At 36.5% G+C, this 18,165-nt stretch overlaps 1 protein-coding gene and 2 non-coding genes across 3 annotated transcripts; all 3 read left to right on the forward strand.

Moving 5' to 3' along the window:
• Positions 1 to 4,044: 4,044 nt before the first annotated feature.
• On the forward strand, positions 4,045 to 5,192 carry LOC130591906 (stellacyanin-like). The gene is made up of 2 exons (XM_057395879.1): positions 4,045 to 4,225; positions 4,948 to 5,192. Exons 1-2 carry the CDS (start codon positions 4,045 to 4,047, stop codon positions 5,154 to 5,156), a joined length of 390 nt encoding a protein of 129 aa, XP_057251862.1. The 3' UTR covers positions 5,157 to 5,192.
• Positions 5,193 to 6,482: 1,290 nt separating this feature from the next.
• Positions 6,483 to 6,679, forward strand: LOC125499266 (U2 spliceosomal RNA). The gene has a single exon (XR_007275981.1). It is a non-coding gene; the product is annotated as a U2 spliceosomal RNA (small nuclear RNA).
• A 2,058-nt stretch (positions 6,680 to 8,737) lies between these two features.
• TRNAS-AGA (transfer RNA serine (anticodon AGA)) lies at positions 8,738 to 8,819 on the forward strand. Its single transcript has one exon. It is a non-coding gene; the product is annotated as a tRNA-Ser (tRNA).
• The last annotated feature ends 9,346 nt before the right edge of the window (positions 8,820 to 18,165 follow it).

The raw sequence follows: 18,165 nt of genomic DNA on the forward strand, positions 1-18,165 counted from the left end.
ATTCTAATCTAGTGAATTTAACGTCTTTTAGAAGTCAGAGTTAGTGAGTAACTAAGTTAGTTAGTAACATTAGTCCACTATTTTACCAATCCAAAAGGTCATAAGTCCAACCTGTCTTATGTCCAGAAGTTAACTCATATGTCCAAAGTAAGTCATATGTCCAAAGTAAGTCATATGTCCAAAAGGTAAGTTCCATGTCCAAAAGGTAAGTCATAAGTCCCAAAGTCAGGTTCCGTGAAACAGTCACCATGAAATGATAATAATTGTAACTAATAATAATACACACGTCTCCTACTTTTATCTTATTCCAATTACAAACCTAACAGAATGTAACTTAAAACAGAATAATAACTTAACTAGTTAAACCATCTAATAATTTACTACACTCTAAATTACTAATTATTAATTACAAACCTTACTTAATTACGAAAACAGTAAATATAAGTAATAAAACTGATATAATATTTTAGGTACATAATACCGTAAATTTGCCGGCGATAAACACTGGCGGCGAATTCCGGCGACCCTTGCTGCCACGCACGCTCGCGCTACTGCTTCGCACGACGCACCCGTGCGGTCTCCGTCGCCCAAACCCACACACCAGCCTTGCTGGTTCGCACAGCACCCTCGACTTTTCCGCACCACTCGAACACCGCCCAGCACTCGCACACCCTCAGCTTTGTCGCGCGGCTACACTCGCACGACCCCGACCCTTCGCGCACCTCACCGCAGCCTTGCGCACAGCCCTCGCACACCGCGACCCTCACCTGAATCGCACAATCCTTCGCACACAACCTCGAGCAAAACCCTCGACAACCTCGCACGATCTCTCGACCCTCCTCGCCTGCGCACCCTCCGCGCGCTCGAACCACAGCCCCCTTCGCACCCCTCGACGATCTCCGAGAAAGAACACGGCGAGGGAGACGAAGGGAATGAAGAGAACAGCGAGAGAGAGGGAAAAAAAATCTGAGGGAGAGAGAGATCCGAGAGAGAGAGAGAAAATTCTGAGAGAGAGAGAGAAAGGAAGGTCGGCCAAGGAGAGAGAGAGGGAGAAGAAGGTCGGCTGAGGAGAGGGAGAAGAAAGGGTTTAGGGTTTTCTGAAATTCCCTCTCCTTTTCTTTTTATACTCCCTTCAAAAGGTAGTAACCCTAGGTCAAGTGAAGATTAGGTTACTCTTTTAAAACTCCGAAAATGCCTAACAAATTCATATTAACCATAATTTATTCCTATTAATTTGTAAATAAATTAAAATACCTTTTTATTAATTCTTTATATTTTCTTAATTAGTACGGAATTGCTACTAAAAAAAACGGAGTATTACAAAAGCATTTTAGCGGATTCATAGAATTGATAAACATCAAATAAAGTGTCAGACATACCGTTTAAAATATGACCACGGCATATATAATCATCGTTCTCCCACTTGTTCCTTCTCCTTGAGGCCTCCAAAGTTTCATCTTCCACAAACTCGGGTTTTGGAGTACTCAAAACATATGCCACCGAAAGAGAAGTGAGAACAAAATGCATCTTCTTTTGCCATCTACGGAAGCCCACACCTTCAAACTTGTCAAGTTTCTGAAAATTCGAAGTCATTTGACGTACCGTAGCCATCTTCAAGAAATATCACTTTTGGATTGTTAGAAATCGGTAAAGGGTAACAAAGATGATTACTATGAATGATGAATCTTCTAGGCGTGTGTAGACACTTTCCCAAAAGTGATGTTCTGACCCTATACGAAGCACGGGTTGCACGAAATTCAAATTCGAGATACAAAGAAGAACAACAAGAGTCACGCTCGTATGAATCTTGTTAAAATGAGAATAAGTTTTTGTGATTTTTGTGTTTGATGATCAATCTAGAGAGAGACTTAAGAGAAGTGCTTTTGAGAGAATAATGTTCTGAAAAAACTCCCTCATTCATCTGTGGTGAAAGCCACAATTATACACCCAACCAAAGAAACCGTCAAACCGTTCATTATCGCACAAAACCACGAAGAAAACAGGCCCCTGTCGCGAGCCGCGACAGAGCTCGCGAGTCGCGAGCGAGCCTGTCGCGAGTCGAGACCAATGGTCTGCCCAGCCTCATGTATTTCTCATTCGTCGCGAGCTGAGGCTGTTGTTGCAAGTCGCGTGCAATAACCTGCCACTCCTTATGATTTCTTCATTGTTTACTCTACCATAAACAATCTATGTGTATACTTAACGTAACTTGAACAACCACACCATAACCATGTAATTCAAGTTATACGTTTCATGAATTCAATCAACCAAATACTCTAAATTATCCAACACTTACGTCTATCGAAATACTAATTAAGTCGCCGACAAGCTTTCTAAATTTGGTTATAATATTACAAGTATGGTGCAAGATATTGATGTTCATTCTAACAATGACTTATTTCTCAAGCAAAACCACCAACTATATTAGCAATCTTGGTGAAAGTATTACAACAATCTTGTGTAGTAAAAATGGCAATGAATGAAATTTTTTAACTACAAAGTCGAAGAGATGGCAACGAATGTAGCAAAAGTTTCCATACACAACACCAAAGCGCTTGGAATTTTTGAAATTCTATTCTGATTCAAGTAAAAACATAAATAAAATAAGCCTACTATTTTTTTTGAGGGGAAATAAGCCTACTTTAACTAGCGATATTGCCCATTAAATAGCTATTTCAATTAGCGATTTTTCACGTATAACCACGGTTTTTCCTAAACCAAAAAATGTGTTACAGATGCAATATTGCAATGTGGACAATATCTAGGGAAATAAGTTTTCAAACGAGTAAACTGAAAAAAAAAAATCTTTTATAAGTTTCATAGGAGGCAATCATTCTCAAAATAAGTTCCAAAATTGTATATGTTATATATGAGATATAAATTTGAAACTCTATACGGCGATAAAGTTGTAAAATGAATAGAAATAAGTAAGTAAACTTGAATGTTTTGTCCGTGTGTTTTCCGTGCATATATTAATTATGTGCATCATTACATGTTGCATGAGCTATGTTTTCTAACAAAGTCATGGCAATCATTAAATACTTGACTACTACTTTCGGTGGAAGTTAGGTCCCGTTATTTTGCGAATATTTTTAGTTTCGTTCAATTAGTTTCTTATGTTCAGCTCAATTTAATTTAGTTTAAATTTTCACAATTCAAAAGAACGGGGCCTTACTTGTTTTAACAAATTCTTTAGCATTTTACACAAAAGTGGTGTGGCCGATGGCCTCTTAAATAGTTCAAACTATAGCCAATGTACATCAAACTCGTTTTGATAAACAATGCATAAGCATGACAATCAACAATGCATGACGTCTAAAAATATTTTCATTAGAGGAGGGTGGAATCAAACCTGATATGACCTATCATTCACAACACCTCAATCATAACCACTAGGTCAAGATATCCTTGGTATCTTAGGTCTCATCTCTCCTCTATAGTCTCTCCCATTACTTTTCAGTTTACATTAATCAAACCTCTTTCTTGTCAATATCAACATTTAAACCTACTCGGTTACAAGCCAGCTGGACCTTTAAAAAAAATACCTGAATAGGAAAACCAAATCATCAATAAAAACAAATCAAACTTGTGGTTTGCTAGATTAATATGTTTACGTAAAGGAATTATAGAGAGCTATGTACTATATTCTAATCTCTCTCTCTATATGATTATCTTTATTATGTACAAACACCTTTAGATTAGATTATAGATCACCAATAAGTCAATAATCATTGATGAAAGCTAGGCATGGAAACCTAAATGATCAACAACGGAACACATGACTTCTTGGCTTTTTTGCACCCAAAAAAGTACAGCTAAATTCGTTTTTTTAGAAAAGTTCATCTAAATTTTTGGCTTTTTGCACCAAAAAAAAAAAAGTAGAGCTAAATTTGCATTAGTGAAATTTAATTTATTGGTTTATTGATGATTTATAGGCAACAACACTATATATATATCGAATGCATATATAACAAAATATTCATGCAACTATCTCCTATATCGACCCCGAAAAGAACCCAAATATTAGTTAATACACAAATAAGAATGAGCAAGGTAAGAACAGAATTAGAATGTGGAATAATAATAGCCTTTCTTTTGGGATTTTTGGCTCATTCAATTTGTAGCCATAAAGTTTATATTGTGGGTGATGATCAAGGTTGGAACCCAAATGTTGATTACAAGGCATGGGCTTGTGGAAAGACATTCTACCAGGGTGATATTCTTGGTAAATCCTCTTTCTTCTTTCACCTTTTTCTTATATTTGAATTTCTTGAAGCATATGCAAATTGGAAAAATTATTTGAAACATATTACTTGCAAAACATTATTAAATCTCATATAATTTAAAAGGTTGTCTTATTTATTGAATTTTGATTGTTAATAAATCATTGATACTCAATTTATCGATTAACAATATAACGTAGGTTTTTACCAGATATATGAATTTCAAACTTCTTACTTTTATCATAGAGCATTATTAATAGATAACTTTATGAAAAGTATCAAATATTACCTCCCAATTTCACAAATTCGCAGCCAAAAATACCAACATATTACGTGTGTACATTGTCATAACGCTTGTAGAAAGCATCATCATAGTATCCTCTACATGGAACTTTAGACGGTTAAGGTAACAACACGATTTACAACCTCTTATTAGATTTACTTTATATTATATGGTTTGTAAGAGGCTAAGAGTTGATAAACCTTCATTAGTGTTCGTTTATATACAATTTATCGTTTGGATGTGCAATCCCTAGTTCATAATTCTGATTTTAAATAATTAATACAAATACCATTGATTTGAAAAACACCATCATAATTATAATATTAATCTATATATCCAAATTATAATAGTAGCACATGAAGTATCCAAAATGAATATCTTCTTCTAAAAAAACTAATAATATGAATTTCTTTTTTGGTGGGGGGAATTTTGTTGGTGCAGAATTTAAGTACACTGAAGGCTTTCAAGTGCAGGAGGTAACAGCCAAGGACTTCGAAGCTTGTAACCGCAACAACCCCATATTTGAAGATCATTTAGGGACAACTGCCATCCCTCTCAATACTTCTGGACCTCATTTCTTTATTTGTGGTTCATTTGATTATTGTAACATTGGCATGAAATTGAATATTACTGTCAACTGTAAGCACTAATAGTCTAATACTGGTCGTCTAGTCAATAAGAGACGTATGTAGGCTATATTCTGTTCAATTTATTTTAACTTATTTTATAAAAAATAAGATCTTATAAGATAAGATTAGATCGAATCAGATCAGATCAGATCACATAAAATAAGATGTTAGACACACACATGACACAATAAACTATCCTATAAAATAAGACAAAATAAGTTGAACCAAACGAACCCTTAATTATTTGTGGTTCACTTCTCATTTCTACATCTTTACAAATATTAATGTCATTATTTGTTTTTCTATTTATTCAGTTTCATTGATTTATACTACTACCTTTTTTTCAGTTATAAGACATTATAGCAACTTAAAATTGTTTTAAAACATATGGCATTCGAGATACAGTGCAATATTAGATGTAATTGATAGAGTATAAATCTATTATTGGGGCCTCAACCATTAGCTTAAGCTTTTGGTTGAGTTGGTCCTTTGACAGTAATTTTATATTATCAAGGTGAGAATTGAGATTATAGGTTATTATAGGAATACACAGTTTGCTCCATTCTTCTTGTTATTATTGATGCAAAAATAACTATGACTAACTAGATTATTTACTGGCATAAAATTGGTTTACGATTTTACATGCTACATTCAGAAACGCAAACAGTATAAACTTATTATAATTATAACTTTGGATGCATTCTTTTCACTTAAACTTATCTGAAATGAACTCATCAGGTCTAACTGGAGTTAATTAGCTCTGACTTCACTTTGTATTTATACGTGATTATTATATACGATCTTAGTTAAACGTGATAAACCTTGGAACTTATTTGTAAAGATGAAGAGAACATAAAATATTAATCCACAAGATTCTATATGATATAACGAGCTTTGCCTAGTTAATAAGGGATGTAAAATAAGATTTCTTCATATCAACAAAAATAAGTGGTATTAAATTAAAAAACACAATATCTTGAAACCAAACATAGTCTATAACTCTTAATTGATATACTTACCCCTCTATAGAAAAAAGCTAATGTAGCTAAATAAGTTCTTCTATATTGGTTTTCATATACTATTTTTTATTACTATTATACTACTTTTTGTTGAACCTGGCATTTCTAATGACTCTACTCTAACTAAATTAGTTTGAGTATCATTTTATGTACTCGTAGACTTCAGAGTTCAGAATATATGTGCAGATCAGTTCTGATGAGTTCGTTATTATGATTCATAATTCATAAACCCTCAGACTAAGAAGTTCAATAATCCCACATTAAGAGATTAGACAATGCTGCTGGCAACTGTAGGAAATAAAAACCTGGGTCAGATTCTATACAAATCATACCTTTCTCGGCCTTTTGGCTAAGATCAAGTGTAGTATCTGTTCTTATCAGTTTAATATCTGATACGTGGGTCATTGACCCACAACGATATTAAATTTATTTTTTAAGGGGGAAGTTCCACCACAGTAGCTTGCTGCTGGGAACTTTGAGCGTCGCCCATGTGTTGCACTACTGCACGGGCCTGGCGCACCCCACCTAATTCTAGTTATAATGTTGATTGCTTCAATAAAATGAAGAATGGGAACGGAATGAAATGAAATAAGGCGTTTCTAGCTCTAGTTTCGGACAGATTCTCTTGTTGGGAGATTTATGTATCAGGTGGACAACCCAAAAAAAATTCAGCATATAATGTTGCAAGTGAAAAAATTAGAGTAGTAGACAATCCAAAAAAAAATCAGCAAATAATGTTGGAAGTGAAAAAATGAGAGTAGCGCATTATATGTGTAGCTAGTAGCTACTCTCTCAGTTTTTTCACTGTGAGATAACTAGTCCTAATTAAGGACATAAGAGTTGTGAGATAACTAGTCCTAATTAAGGACATAAGAGTGGAGTGTTAGCGTGATGATTAATGATGAGAGTATGAGAAGCGAGTGTAGAGGACATTGAAATTAAGTGTAGGGGGAGGAAAAATCCGAATAATTTCAACTAACATACGACATATCAATGAATCAACTTACTTAATTCTCTCTCTTTTTATAATATTTCCTCCGTAACGAATTACTAACAACATTTGGTATTATTTGCGAGAGGTACAATATTCAATTGTTGTTAGTAATTCGTTACAGAAGAAATACCTAAAAATTGACTCTCATTTTCTTGCACGAGTTGAAGATTTTCATTATCTTACGCCTCGACAATTACGTTAGAGGCTCAAGTGAAATGAAGGGCTTGCTATATATATAGGAAGATAGTAACTATGGCCTCCATCATACATTGGATAACGTTTCCCCTCTACAACATAAGTGTTTATAGTACAAGAAATAACACATTTAATTAGGGTTTGTAGAACTTAACCATAGTTCGACATAAAATTACTATATTGTAGCGCCTAAAAATTTGGAGCAGGCCCCATGGCCTTCATGATCTAAAAAAAACTTGATAAGCCATCCAACATTATGTTGTGGGTAATAAGATTAAGCTTTAAACCTTGGTTAATCATATCATTTATTCTAGTTTTTGATAAGTTAAATTTGAGAGTATATAATTCTCCAACCGTCGCTCATCACAAACATGTTTTCCTCTATCAGGTTAGTACTGTTAGCATCACGCCTTCCTTTTAACCGGGCTTTAAGTATGTATGCTAGGTTAATAAACAACAATAACAACCATTCAGTGAGTACTCAATTTTTGTAATTTCAAATTAATTGTCATGTTATTCCAAAATTGATCCTCTCTAAGTAGCAACTTCCTAGGAGGTATATTTTTCTTTTGGGAGCAAAAGATGAATCATCAGTCTAAATGACCCACCAAATGATATGTCATATAGGAGCTAGATTTTCAAAAGGATAGGTTAAACTTTCTTTTTCCTTTTTGTTGTATATAGAGCCTATAAATTATCATAGATTAAACACACAAAATTTCACCTAAAAGCATTAATGTCATTTACTTATGAGAAGTGAAGCCATAAAATTGTAGCGAATCAATGGCGTAATCTGGGGTCGTACATGAAAGTGTACAAAGTGACATACAACATATCAACCTACATCTTAAGAAGTCCACCAATCTAATATCTATTATTTGTTTTTGCATACTATTTTGTTTTTGAAGGCCAAGTTTCTATAATTATTACAAACACCCATAAACTTAAAAACACATAATACAAAATATGAATAAAATAACTATAGAACTAATGACATTTTATTGTATCACATTACCCGTATCCCAATAAGTAATCGAGATAATACGTTATTTTAGTCCTATCGTTGTAGCAACTCTTTTTTTTGTTGGCATAAACAATGTAGGTCAAATAACATTAAAAATCATGGTTTCAGAAGATGAAATGTCTTGCTCGGAGAACTAACTGGTTTTGTTTTCGATGGAACGAATGAAACGAACAAATCTATTTCATGATTTCATCCTTGTTCAACGTTGAAGGTTCACGACTTTGTATTAACATGAGGGTTATATTATTTATATACATTTTTACCTTTTATATGGGGTTGATGAGGTTGACATTATAACTGAACATGTATCGATAATTTTGCCAAATATGCATTGTATATATACGTTGGGCGTAGATAATTAACAAATAAGGTGGACGTGCCGGAGTGGTTATCGGGCATGACTAGAAATCATGTGGGCTTTGCCCGCGCAGGTTCGAATCCTGCCGTCCACGTTTTACCTTTTCCAATTCCCTTTTCGGAAATTGTTAAATATCGTCCTAAAATTACTGAAAATATACCAATCCCATCAAATATTTTTCAACTTTACTCTTTTTCTTTTCTTTTCTTTTCTATAACTACCACTTCCATTCCCACAACCTGCCATAATTGTTCCACTAATGTGTTAGTACTGCATTAATTTTTTGAGGTAAGTAGGAGGAAGAAACAAACAAAAACATGGGCGACGGAAACAAAATTCACACGGAAGATAAACAAAATCAGAAGTCAAGATTTTTGCCGTCCATGGTTTACCTTTTATTTCCAATACTTTTTTTTGGAAATTGTTAAATATCGCCCTAAAATTATACTGAAAATTATATCGATCCCATTGAATATTTTCAACTTTATCCTTTTTTTTTTCTTTTCTTTTCTATAACCACCACTTCCATTCCCACAACCTGACATATAATTTTCTTGATGTGAACAAATTGTTCCATTGATGTGTTAGTACTACATTAATTTTTGAGGTAAGTAGGAGGAAGAAATAAACAAAAACATGGGCGATGGAAAACAAAATTCATACGGAAGATTAACAAAATCGAAAGTCAAGATTTTTGCTGGTGGGTGGCTGGTAGTAGTGGAGTGTGGAGGCTGATGGTGGGGGTGGGGGTGGATTGAGGTGGTTGGTGGTTTAGGGAAAAAAAAGGGTTATAAATGTAAATCTTTTTTGGGCTGATTTTAACTAATTTTAGGACAACGGAATAGCCCCCAAAACGAGCGTAATAGTTGATCTTATGCCCGTTAAAAACCATTGAAGTCCTAAATATACCATCCAATGTCCCTTCGAGACATCCCATGACATTTGATGCACGGGTCCCAGAGACGTCTAAAAGCGTGACTTATACCCTTCAATTTTCGTTTTAGGGCTACTCCGGGCCTGATCATACTTTTCGCAAAAAAACCTTCTTATGGGGTGCGGCATGACTTATAATGCATTTCGAGTGCTTCGCACCATCTGAAATGCCCCATAATGCAACCAAACAACTCATTTATTATTTTGTCGTGCACCCACGGAATGACACCGAAACAGTCGTAAAAGTTGTTCTTATGCCCGTTCAAAGCCATGGGAGTCCTTAATATACCATCCCATATCCCATCGACGCATCCCACAACATTTGGTGCACGGGTTCCTTAGACGTCCAAAAGCGTGACTTATAGCCTTAAATTTTGACCGTTTTAGGGCTAATCCGAACCCAATCATATTTTTCGTTGAAAACTTCCTATGGGGTGCGGCAGGACTTATAATGCATTCTGGGTGTGCTTCACACCATCTGAATTGCCCAAAAATGACAGCAAATGACCCATTTATTATTTGGTCGTGCAACCACGGAATGACCCCGAAACGGTCGTAAAAGTTGTTCTTATGTCTGTTCAAAGCCGTGGGAGTCCTAAATATACCATTCCATGTTCCCTCGAGGCATCTCACAACATTCGGTAAACAGATCCCGTGGACATCCAAAAGTGTGACTTATAGTCTTCAATTTTGACCGTTTTAGGCTCATCAGGGCCCGGTCATATTTTTCGCCGAAAAGCTTCCTATGTGGTGCGACATGACTTATAATGTATCTCGGGTACTTGGTACCATTTGAATTGCCCCAGAATGTCATCAAACAATCCATTTTTGATTTTGTGGTGAAACTAAAGAATGGCTCCGAAACTGTCGTAAAAGTTGTTTTTATGCCCATTCAAAGCAGTGGAAGTTTTAAATATATCATTCCATGTCCCCTCGAGCCATCCCACGACATTCGGTACACGGCTCCTGTTGACGTCTAAAAACGTGAGTTATAACCTTCAATTTTGACCGTTTTAAGGTTCATCCGGACCCGTTAATATTTTTCGTCAAAAACCTTCCTATGGGGTGCGGTAGGACTTATAATGCATCCCGGGTCCTTCGCACCATCTGAATTGACCCAAAATGTCATCAAACCACCCATTTATGATTTTGTAGTGCAACTACGGAATGGCTTGAAACGGGCATAAAAGTTGTTCTTATGTCCGTTTGAAGCCATGGAAGTCCTAAATATACCATTCAATGTCCCCTCGAGTCATCCCACAACATTCAGTGCACGGGCTCCTCCGGAACCGGTCATATTTTTCGCCAAAAATTTTCCTATGGGGTGCGGTACGACTTATAATGCATCCTGGGTGCTTCGCACCTTCTGAGTTGCCCAAAAAAGCCACCAAACGACCCATTTATTATTTTGTCGTGCAACCACGGAATGACTGCGAAAAGGTCGTAAAAGTTGTTCCTATGCCGTTTAAAGTCGTGGATTTCTTAATATACCATCCCATGTCCCCTCCAGCCATCCCATGACATTCGATACACGGGTCCCGTTGACGTCTAAAAGCATGACTTATGGCCTTCAATTTTGACAGGTTTAGGGCTCCTCCAGCCCCATTCATATTTTTTGCCGAAAACCTTTCTATGGGGTGCAGCACGACTTATAATGCATTCGGGGTGCTTCGCAACATTTTAATTTCCTGAGAATGCCACCAAACGACCCAATTATTATTTTGTCGTGGAACCACGGAATGACTCCGAAAAGGTCGTAAAAGTTGTTCTTATGCCCGTTCAAAAAAGTGGGAGTCCTAAATATACCATCCCATGCCCCTTCGAGGCATCCCACCATATTCGATACACGGGTCCCGTGGACGTCTAAAAGCGTGATTTATAGCTTTCCATTTTGACCGTTTTAGGGCTCATTCGGGCCCAATCATATTTTTCGCCGAAAAGCTTCCAATGGGTTGCGACACTACTTATAATGCATCCTGGGTGTTTTGCAACATCTGAATTGCCCAAAATGCCATCAAACCACCCATTTATGACTTTGTCGTGCAGCCACGGAATGGCCCCGAAACGGTCGTAAAATTTGTTTTTATGCCCGTTCAAAGCCGTGGGAGTTTTTAATAAAACATCCCATGTCCCCTCGAGCCATCCCATGACATTCGATACACGGGTACCGTTAACGTCTAAAAGCGTGACTTATAGTCTTCAATTTTGACCGTTTAATGGCTCGTTCGGGCCCAGTCATATTTTTTTGTTGAAAACCTTCATGTGGGGTATGGAACGACTTATAATTCATCCTAGGTGTAACTGCTTCATACCTCAATATTGCTGACAGATTTCTGCTAGCAAAGTATTGCAGACGATCCTCCCTAAAAATCAAATTCTATTTACCTTTAATGACCCGTCGCACATGTATGATTATCAGAAATTGAACTGATGAGAAGAGACACCGCACCTCTATCAAGCTAAAAAGAACCAAGAAAGCATATTGCATTTTAGTTGTAGAAATGGTCTCCCTACTTAAACTGTTCAACAAGTATTGTCTTACAATTTATTCATGATAACGAAATGAACATCCAAGGTGCGCATAATAATATTAAGTGAAAGTATTGGGTCAGACCGTCTGACCCAATATTCTCGTCAGACGGGCTGAGCCCAGTATTATAATATACAGCAACGACGCCACCACAACCTTCGCCCAACAAAACGCCGTCTCTCCCACACCCAGAATTCCCAATCTTCCACCATGACTACCCGTTTCAAGAAAAACAGGAAGAAGAGAGGCCACGTGTCAGCCGGACACGGTCGTGTGGGAAAACACAGAAAACATCCAGGTTGTAGAGGTAATGCTGGAGGTATGCATCACCATAGAATCATGTTCGATAAATACCATCCAGAGTATTTTGGTAAAGTTGGTATGCGTTATTTTCATAGGCTTCGTAACAAATTTCATTGCCCCATAGTCAACCTTGATAAGCTTTGGTCAATGGTACCTGATGACGTCAAGGAGAAGGCTTCTAAAGAATAGAGAGAAAGCAGATGTTAGTTTTCTTTTCAGGTGGACTTTGTTTTCTTTCAGTTGGACTATGTTTTCTTTCAGTTGGACTTTTGTTTCTTTCAGTTGGACCTTGTTTTCTTTCAGTTGGACTTTGTGTTCTTTCAGTTGGACTTTGTTTTCTTTAAGTTGGACTAACTGAAACAAAATGAAGACTACCTGAAGAAAATGAAGACTACCTGAAAAAGAATAAAGACCAACTGAAATCCAAGTAAGTCTAACTGAAGCACAAAAACCAACTGAACAAAAAGAAGACTAACTGAAAAAAAAAAAGACTAACTGAAACAAAATGAAAACTACCTGAAACAAAATGAAGATTACCTGAAAAAGAATAAAGACCAACTGAAACCCAAGTAAGTCTAACTGAAGCACAAAAACCAACTGAAAAACAAGATGACTAACTGAAAAAAATGAAGACTACTGAAAAAAAATGAAGACTACCTGAAAAAAAATGAAGACTACCTGAAAAAAAATTGGAACCACCTGAAAGTCGTCCGACCAAGATTATGGTCGGACGAGTCCGACACAATACGTTCTCTAATATTTAAAGTAGAGAGGTGTCTTAAGATTGCTTGAACGGGAGAAGCAGATCTGATACAGAAGAAAGAACGTTTTGTAATTGAAGTAAATCTACCCACAAGTGCTAAAATGTTAATGGCAGAGTCTTTCAACACGATACAAAAGTCCATTAGTAAGACATGTTTGTGATTGATGACAAGGGAATTTCAGTAAAAGCTTAGCTAACTAAGGAGAGAAAGCATCCAACAACTCCCTCAGGAACGTTGGATAGAGAATGTTGTAGAGAAAAAGGAAAAGATTATCTAGGAAAAGTCTAGTTTTGGGGATCAATTGACGCCTAAATTCCAGCAGCATTTTGCCAAAAAAATAGGACCATTTCTCGATTTGTGCTTGTCATCCTCAATGACGGAGCCAGGATTTTCAAAGTGGAGAGACAAAATACGAACATCTGACAATCAGATAAAATTTTTAGAAGAAAAGAGCACAACACAAATTGTTTAATACTTAGCATTTTACATCCGAAATTCCAAAATGCGTATAGCTTTACGATCCAAAGAGAAATGAAAAAAAAAATCCATAATAGAAATGAAAATTGCAAATACATCCTTTAAGTCTTCATATTTTAAAAGCGAGCAATGATTTTTTTTCATTGAAAACTTGCAAGACATATCCATAGATTACACACTCAATTTGATAAACACAAACTTTTAAATGTGGCTGGCCACACCTCCAACTAATGGTGTGGCCACACCTTCAACTCTCATTACTCCCTCCTTTCTCACGCACACCCCCTCCCCCTTTCTGCTCATTTTTTTTAAACTCTTTTTTTTTCTCTTTGATGTGTCTTTCATATTTATTTTTTTGCCTCATTTCTCTCTCCTCTCATTTCCTTATTTTTTTTCCTATTTTATCTCTCTCTTATTTCCTCTAGATTTTACCATTAATTCCCCTTCTCTCACGCCCTCCCCCTTTTCTCATTTTTTTAAACTCTTTTTTTTTTTTTTTCTCTTTAATATCTCTCATTTCTCCTTTTTTTTTGCCTCATTTTCTCTCTCCTCTTATTTCCCTTTTTTTTCCTATTTTCTCTCTCCTCTTATTTCCTCTAGAATTTTACCATTAACACATTGATAAATAAGGACGTGGCCAACTAGGAATTACTTTTTATAATGTGAAGGAGTTACTTTTACTGAAAGTATATGTTACTTTTTGTACCTATAAGGGGGTTAATTTTATTATAAATAGGGGTTACTTTTACTAAAAGTATAAGTTACTTTTTGTAACGGTAAGGGGATTACTTTTACTATAACTAGGGGTTACTTTTTGTAATGTTAAGGAGTTACTTCTACTAAAAGTAAGTGTTACTTTTGTAATTATAAGGGGTTACTTTTTAATTATAAGGGGTTACTTCTACATTAAATAGAAGTTACTTTTGGTAATTATGAGGGGTTACTTTTGTAATTATGAAAGGTTACTTCTACAGTGAATAGGGGTTACTTTTTATAATTATAAGAGGTTACTTTTACTTGTAAGTGTCATTGTAAGAGGTTACTTTTACTGAATTAGAGGTTACTTTTTATTTATTTTATTTTTTTTTTAAACAGGAAAGAAAAAACTAGGGAGGATCCCAGGAATTGGGCCACCCTAAAGCATCCTTTCGGATGATTACAGTAAAGGGTAAAACAGGAACATCAAACCAGTAAGTAGTGGTAGGCGAAGAATGACCCCTATGCGCCATCCAATCTGCAGCCGCATTAGCTTCCCTAAAAACATGATAAATCTGCACTTCCTCAAAGTGACCCAGCTCTTGGATCGTGTCCAAAATAGAAGAATGAATCTTCCAAGGAATCTTCCATACTCGATTAACAGCATTAATAACTGCCAAATTATCACCCTCAATAATCAACTTGCCAATACCCAGAGACTTAGCCCCTCTAACACCTTCCCGAAGACCCCTAGCCTCAGCTTCTAAGATGGAGACCGAACTGTCCAAAGCCCCAGCCCCACACAGCTTAACAACACCTTCAGCATCACGAATAACAAAACCAAAGGCCGCTTGCCCATTAGCCAACTTAGAGCCATCAAAATTGACTTTAAAAAATCCGCCGGAGGAGGAGACCAGAAAACATTATTCCGAGCCACCACCTTAAAATTCCGAGCAACAGTAGGAGAAATCACAGAGTCCACACCCGCAACAACCGCCCCCGCAATCTTAAGATTACTCACAAAAGCCTTAACCATCGAACTAACCTTAATAGGAGAAGTCGAGTCCTGCCTGAAAATGACCCCATTACGCGCAAACCAAACAAACCACCACCCTATAACCATACATTCCACTTGAAACCTTGAAAACAAGGATTTAAGATTTAATAAGAAATTGTTAAAAGAAACACCATCCTCAATTTCCGGCGGTATAGGCCAATTTAACTGCTGATGGAGGTCCAAAAAAACATCCTGGGTAAAAGGGCACTTAGAAAAAAGATGATCAATGTCTTCCGAGTGAAAATTACAAAACACACATTCCAAAGGAAGAAAGACATGACTTAGCTCTAACCTTTTCTTAGTAGGAATACCATTATGACTTAATTTCCATAAAAAGAACTTAATTTTTGGTAGGATAGACAGCTTCCAAATCCACCCGAAAGATGAAGGGGCAACTGCCTGCTGATTAAACCCTTGAAGAAGCTCCACTCCTGACTTAACTGAATAGATACCATCCGGAGTAAGCCCCCAAATCCTTTTATCCTGACACGAATTACTAGGTAAAAAATAATTCGCAATTAACGTGGCAATTTCAGCCGGAACATACTGTCTAAGTAAAGACACGTCCCAATGGCCATCCTGGTTAATAAAATAACTGACTTTTAGGGCCCCGACCCCTGGGAACAGGGTAGATTTCTTCTAGAGCAGTATAAAGATCAATTATCAAACCAAAAGGAAATCTGCTCGCCATTACCCACAATCCATCGGAGACCCTTCTTAAACGAGTTACGAAGACTCATTAACCTTCTCCATTGCCAAGAAACATTAGCTTAACTTTATAACTAAACAGGTCATCATTCTTAAGATATTTACGAGTAACTAATTGGACCCACAAATTATCCGGAGACTCCAAAATCTTCCATAACAATTTAAATTGAAGCGCATTATTGTTGACCTTAGCTTTTCGAAGCCCTAAACCACCAAATTTTTTTGGAGTACAGATCTTATCCCAACCAATCAGGTTAGGGGATTTAGCATCACTATCTTTATTCCAAAAGAAATTCCGATAGCACTTATCAAGGGAGGAAAGAATAGCTGGGGGGAGAGAGAAACTTTGCATTTGGTAATTAGCTTTTGTAGCAAGATTGGATTGAACTAGAATAGTCCGCCCTGCTTGAGACAGAGAATTAGCTTTCCATTTAGTTAATTGAGAACTAACTTTCTCTTGCAAATCAGCAAATGTAGCATTTGTGACTTTAGAGTCAATAATGGGACACCCCAGATACTTACACCGAGAAGGATTTTTCCATTTGTAGAATTTCGGCAAAATTAACAGAAACGTTATCAGACACATTTTGCGTACATTGAAAAGCAGATTTATGAAAATTAATTAATTGTCCTGACATAGTACAGTACTTGTCGAGAATAGTTTTTATAGTAATACAACTTTCCTCCGAAGCTTTAGCGAAAATCATTGTATCATCCGCAAAAGTCAGAAAAGGAATTCTAACACCTGAATGTCCTAAAGTAACCCCTAGGGATCTAGAGCCCACCAAGCTAGCATGTTGCAGCTGCCTAGCCAAAATTTCCGCACATAAAATAAAAATATAGGGTGATAACGGATCTCCTTGCGAATTCCTCTCTGGGGAACAAAAGTTTCACCTGGGATCCCATTGACAAGAACCGAGAAAGAGACCGTAGTAATACACTGACGTAACCATTCTACCCATCGGGCACAGAACCCTAATTTTTCTAAAGTGATAAAAATGTATTTCCACTCTAACCTATCATAGGCCTTCTCCATATCGAGCTTAATAGCCAACCATCCTGAAGCTCCTTTCTTATTTTTGAAGGAGTGAAAAACTTCATGAGCTAAAAGGACATTGTCTTGAATCAGGCGTTCAGGCACAAAAGCTCCTTGCAGTGGGTGAATAATTTTCCCCAACACTACTTTTAATCTATTGGCTAAAATTTTTGCAATAATCTTATAGATGGTCGAACACAAGCTAATAGGTCTAAAATGATTAGGGTTAGAAGGGTTATCAATCTTGGGAATTAACGTAATGAAAGTGTGATTGATTTCTCTAAGAATTTTTCCTGAATGAAAAAAGGCCTTTATCGCTCGGAAAACTGACTTTCCAACTAGGGACCAGTATTTTTGAAAAAAGAAAGGGGGATAGCCATCAGGACCCGGAGCCTTATCAGGGGCTAACTCAAAGGTAGCTTCTTTAACTTCTTCATAAGTAACTTCTCGACATAGGTATACATTATCATCATCAGAAATTATTTCTGTTAGAAGATCAAAATCTACATTTGTATCAAAGCCACACCCTTCATTTGACGTAAACCGATGTTTAAACGCTTCAGTAAAACATTCTTCAATTTTCAATGGGTGAGAAATAGTAACCCCCTGCGGATCACTAATGGACTTAAGAATGTTCCTATTTCTTCTGATCGTGGCACATGAGTGATAATACTTGGTATTCGCGTCACTTAATTTAATATGATTTGATTTAGCAATAACCTTCCAGTGGATATCTTGAAAGTGAAGTAATTTCGCTTGCTTCATTAAAAATTTATCTTGAAGAGAAATAAGATGAGGGCAGGATTCATTAGCCAGTAAGTCATTCTGAATAATTTTTAATCTAGCTTCCACATTCTTTAATTGTCTAGAAATGTTACCAAATCTCGTAGAAGACCAATTTTTCGCCCTTTCCTTCAGAAGCCGACATTTCTTGGT

This window comes from Beta vulgaris, chromosome 6, assembly GCF_026745355.1.
Source record: "Beta vulgaris subsp. vulgaris cultivar EL10 chromosome 6, EL10.2, whole genome shotgun sequence".
Taxonomy (NCBI): Eukaryota; Viridiplantae; Streptophyta; class Magnoliopsida; order Caryophyllales; family Amaranthaceae; genus Beta; species Beta vulgaris.

What these genes read in the sequence shown, in the direction of transcription:
- LOC130591906 (XM_057395879.1), top strand. Translation starts at nt 4,045, where the DNA reads ATGAGCAAGGTAAGAACAGAATTAGAATGTGGAATAATAATAGCCTTT. An exon ending in CTACCAGGGTGATATTCTTG is followed by an intron (nt 4,226 to 4,947) that starts GTAAATCCTCTT and finishes TTGTTGGTGCAG; the next exon opens with AATTTAAGTACACTGAAGGC.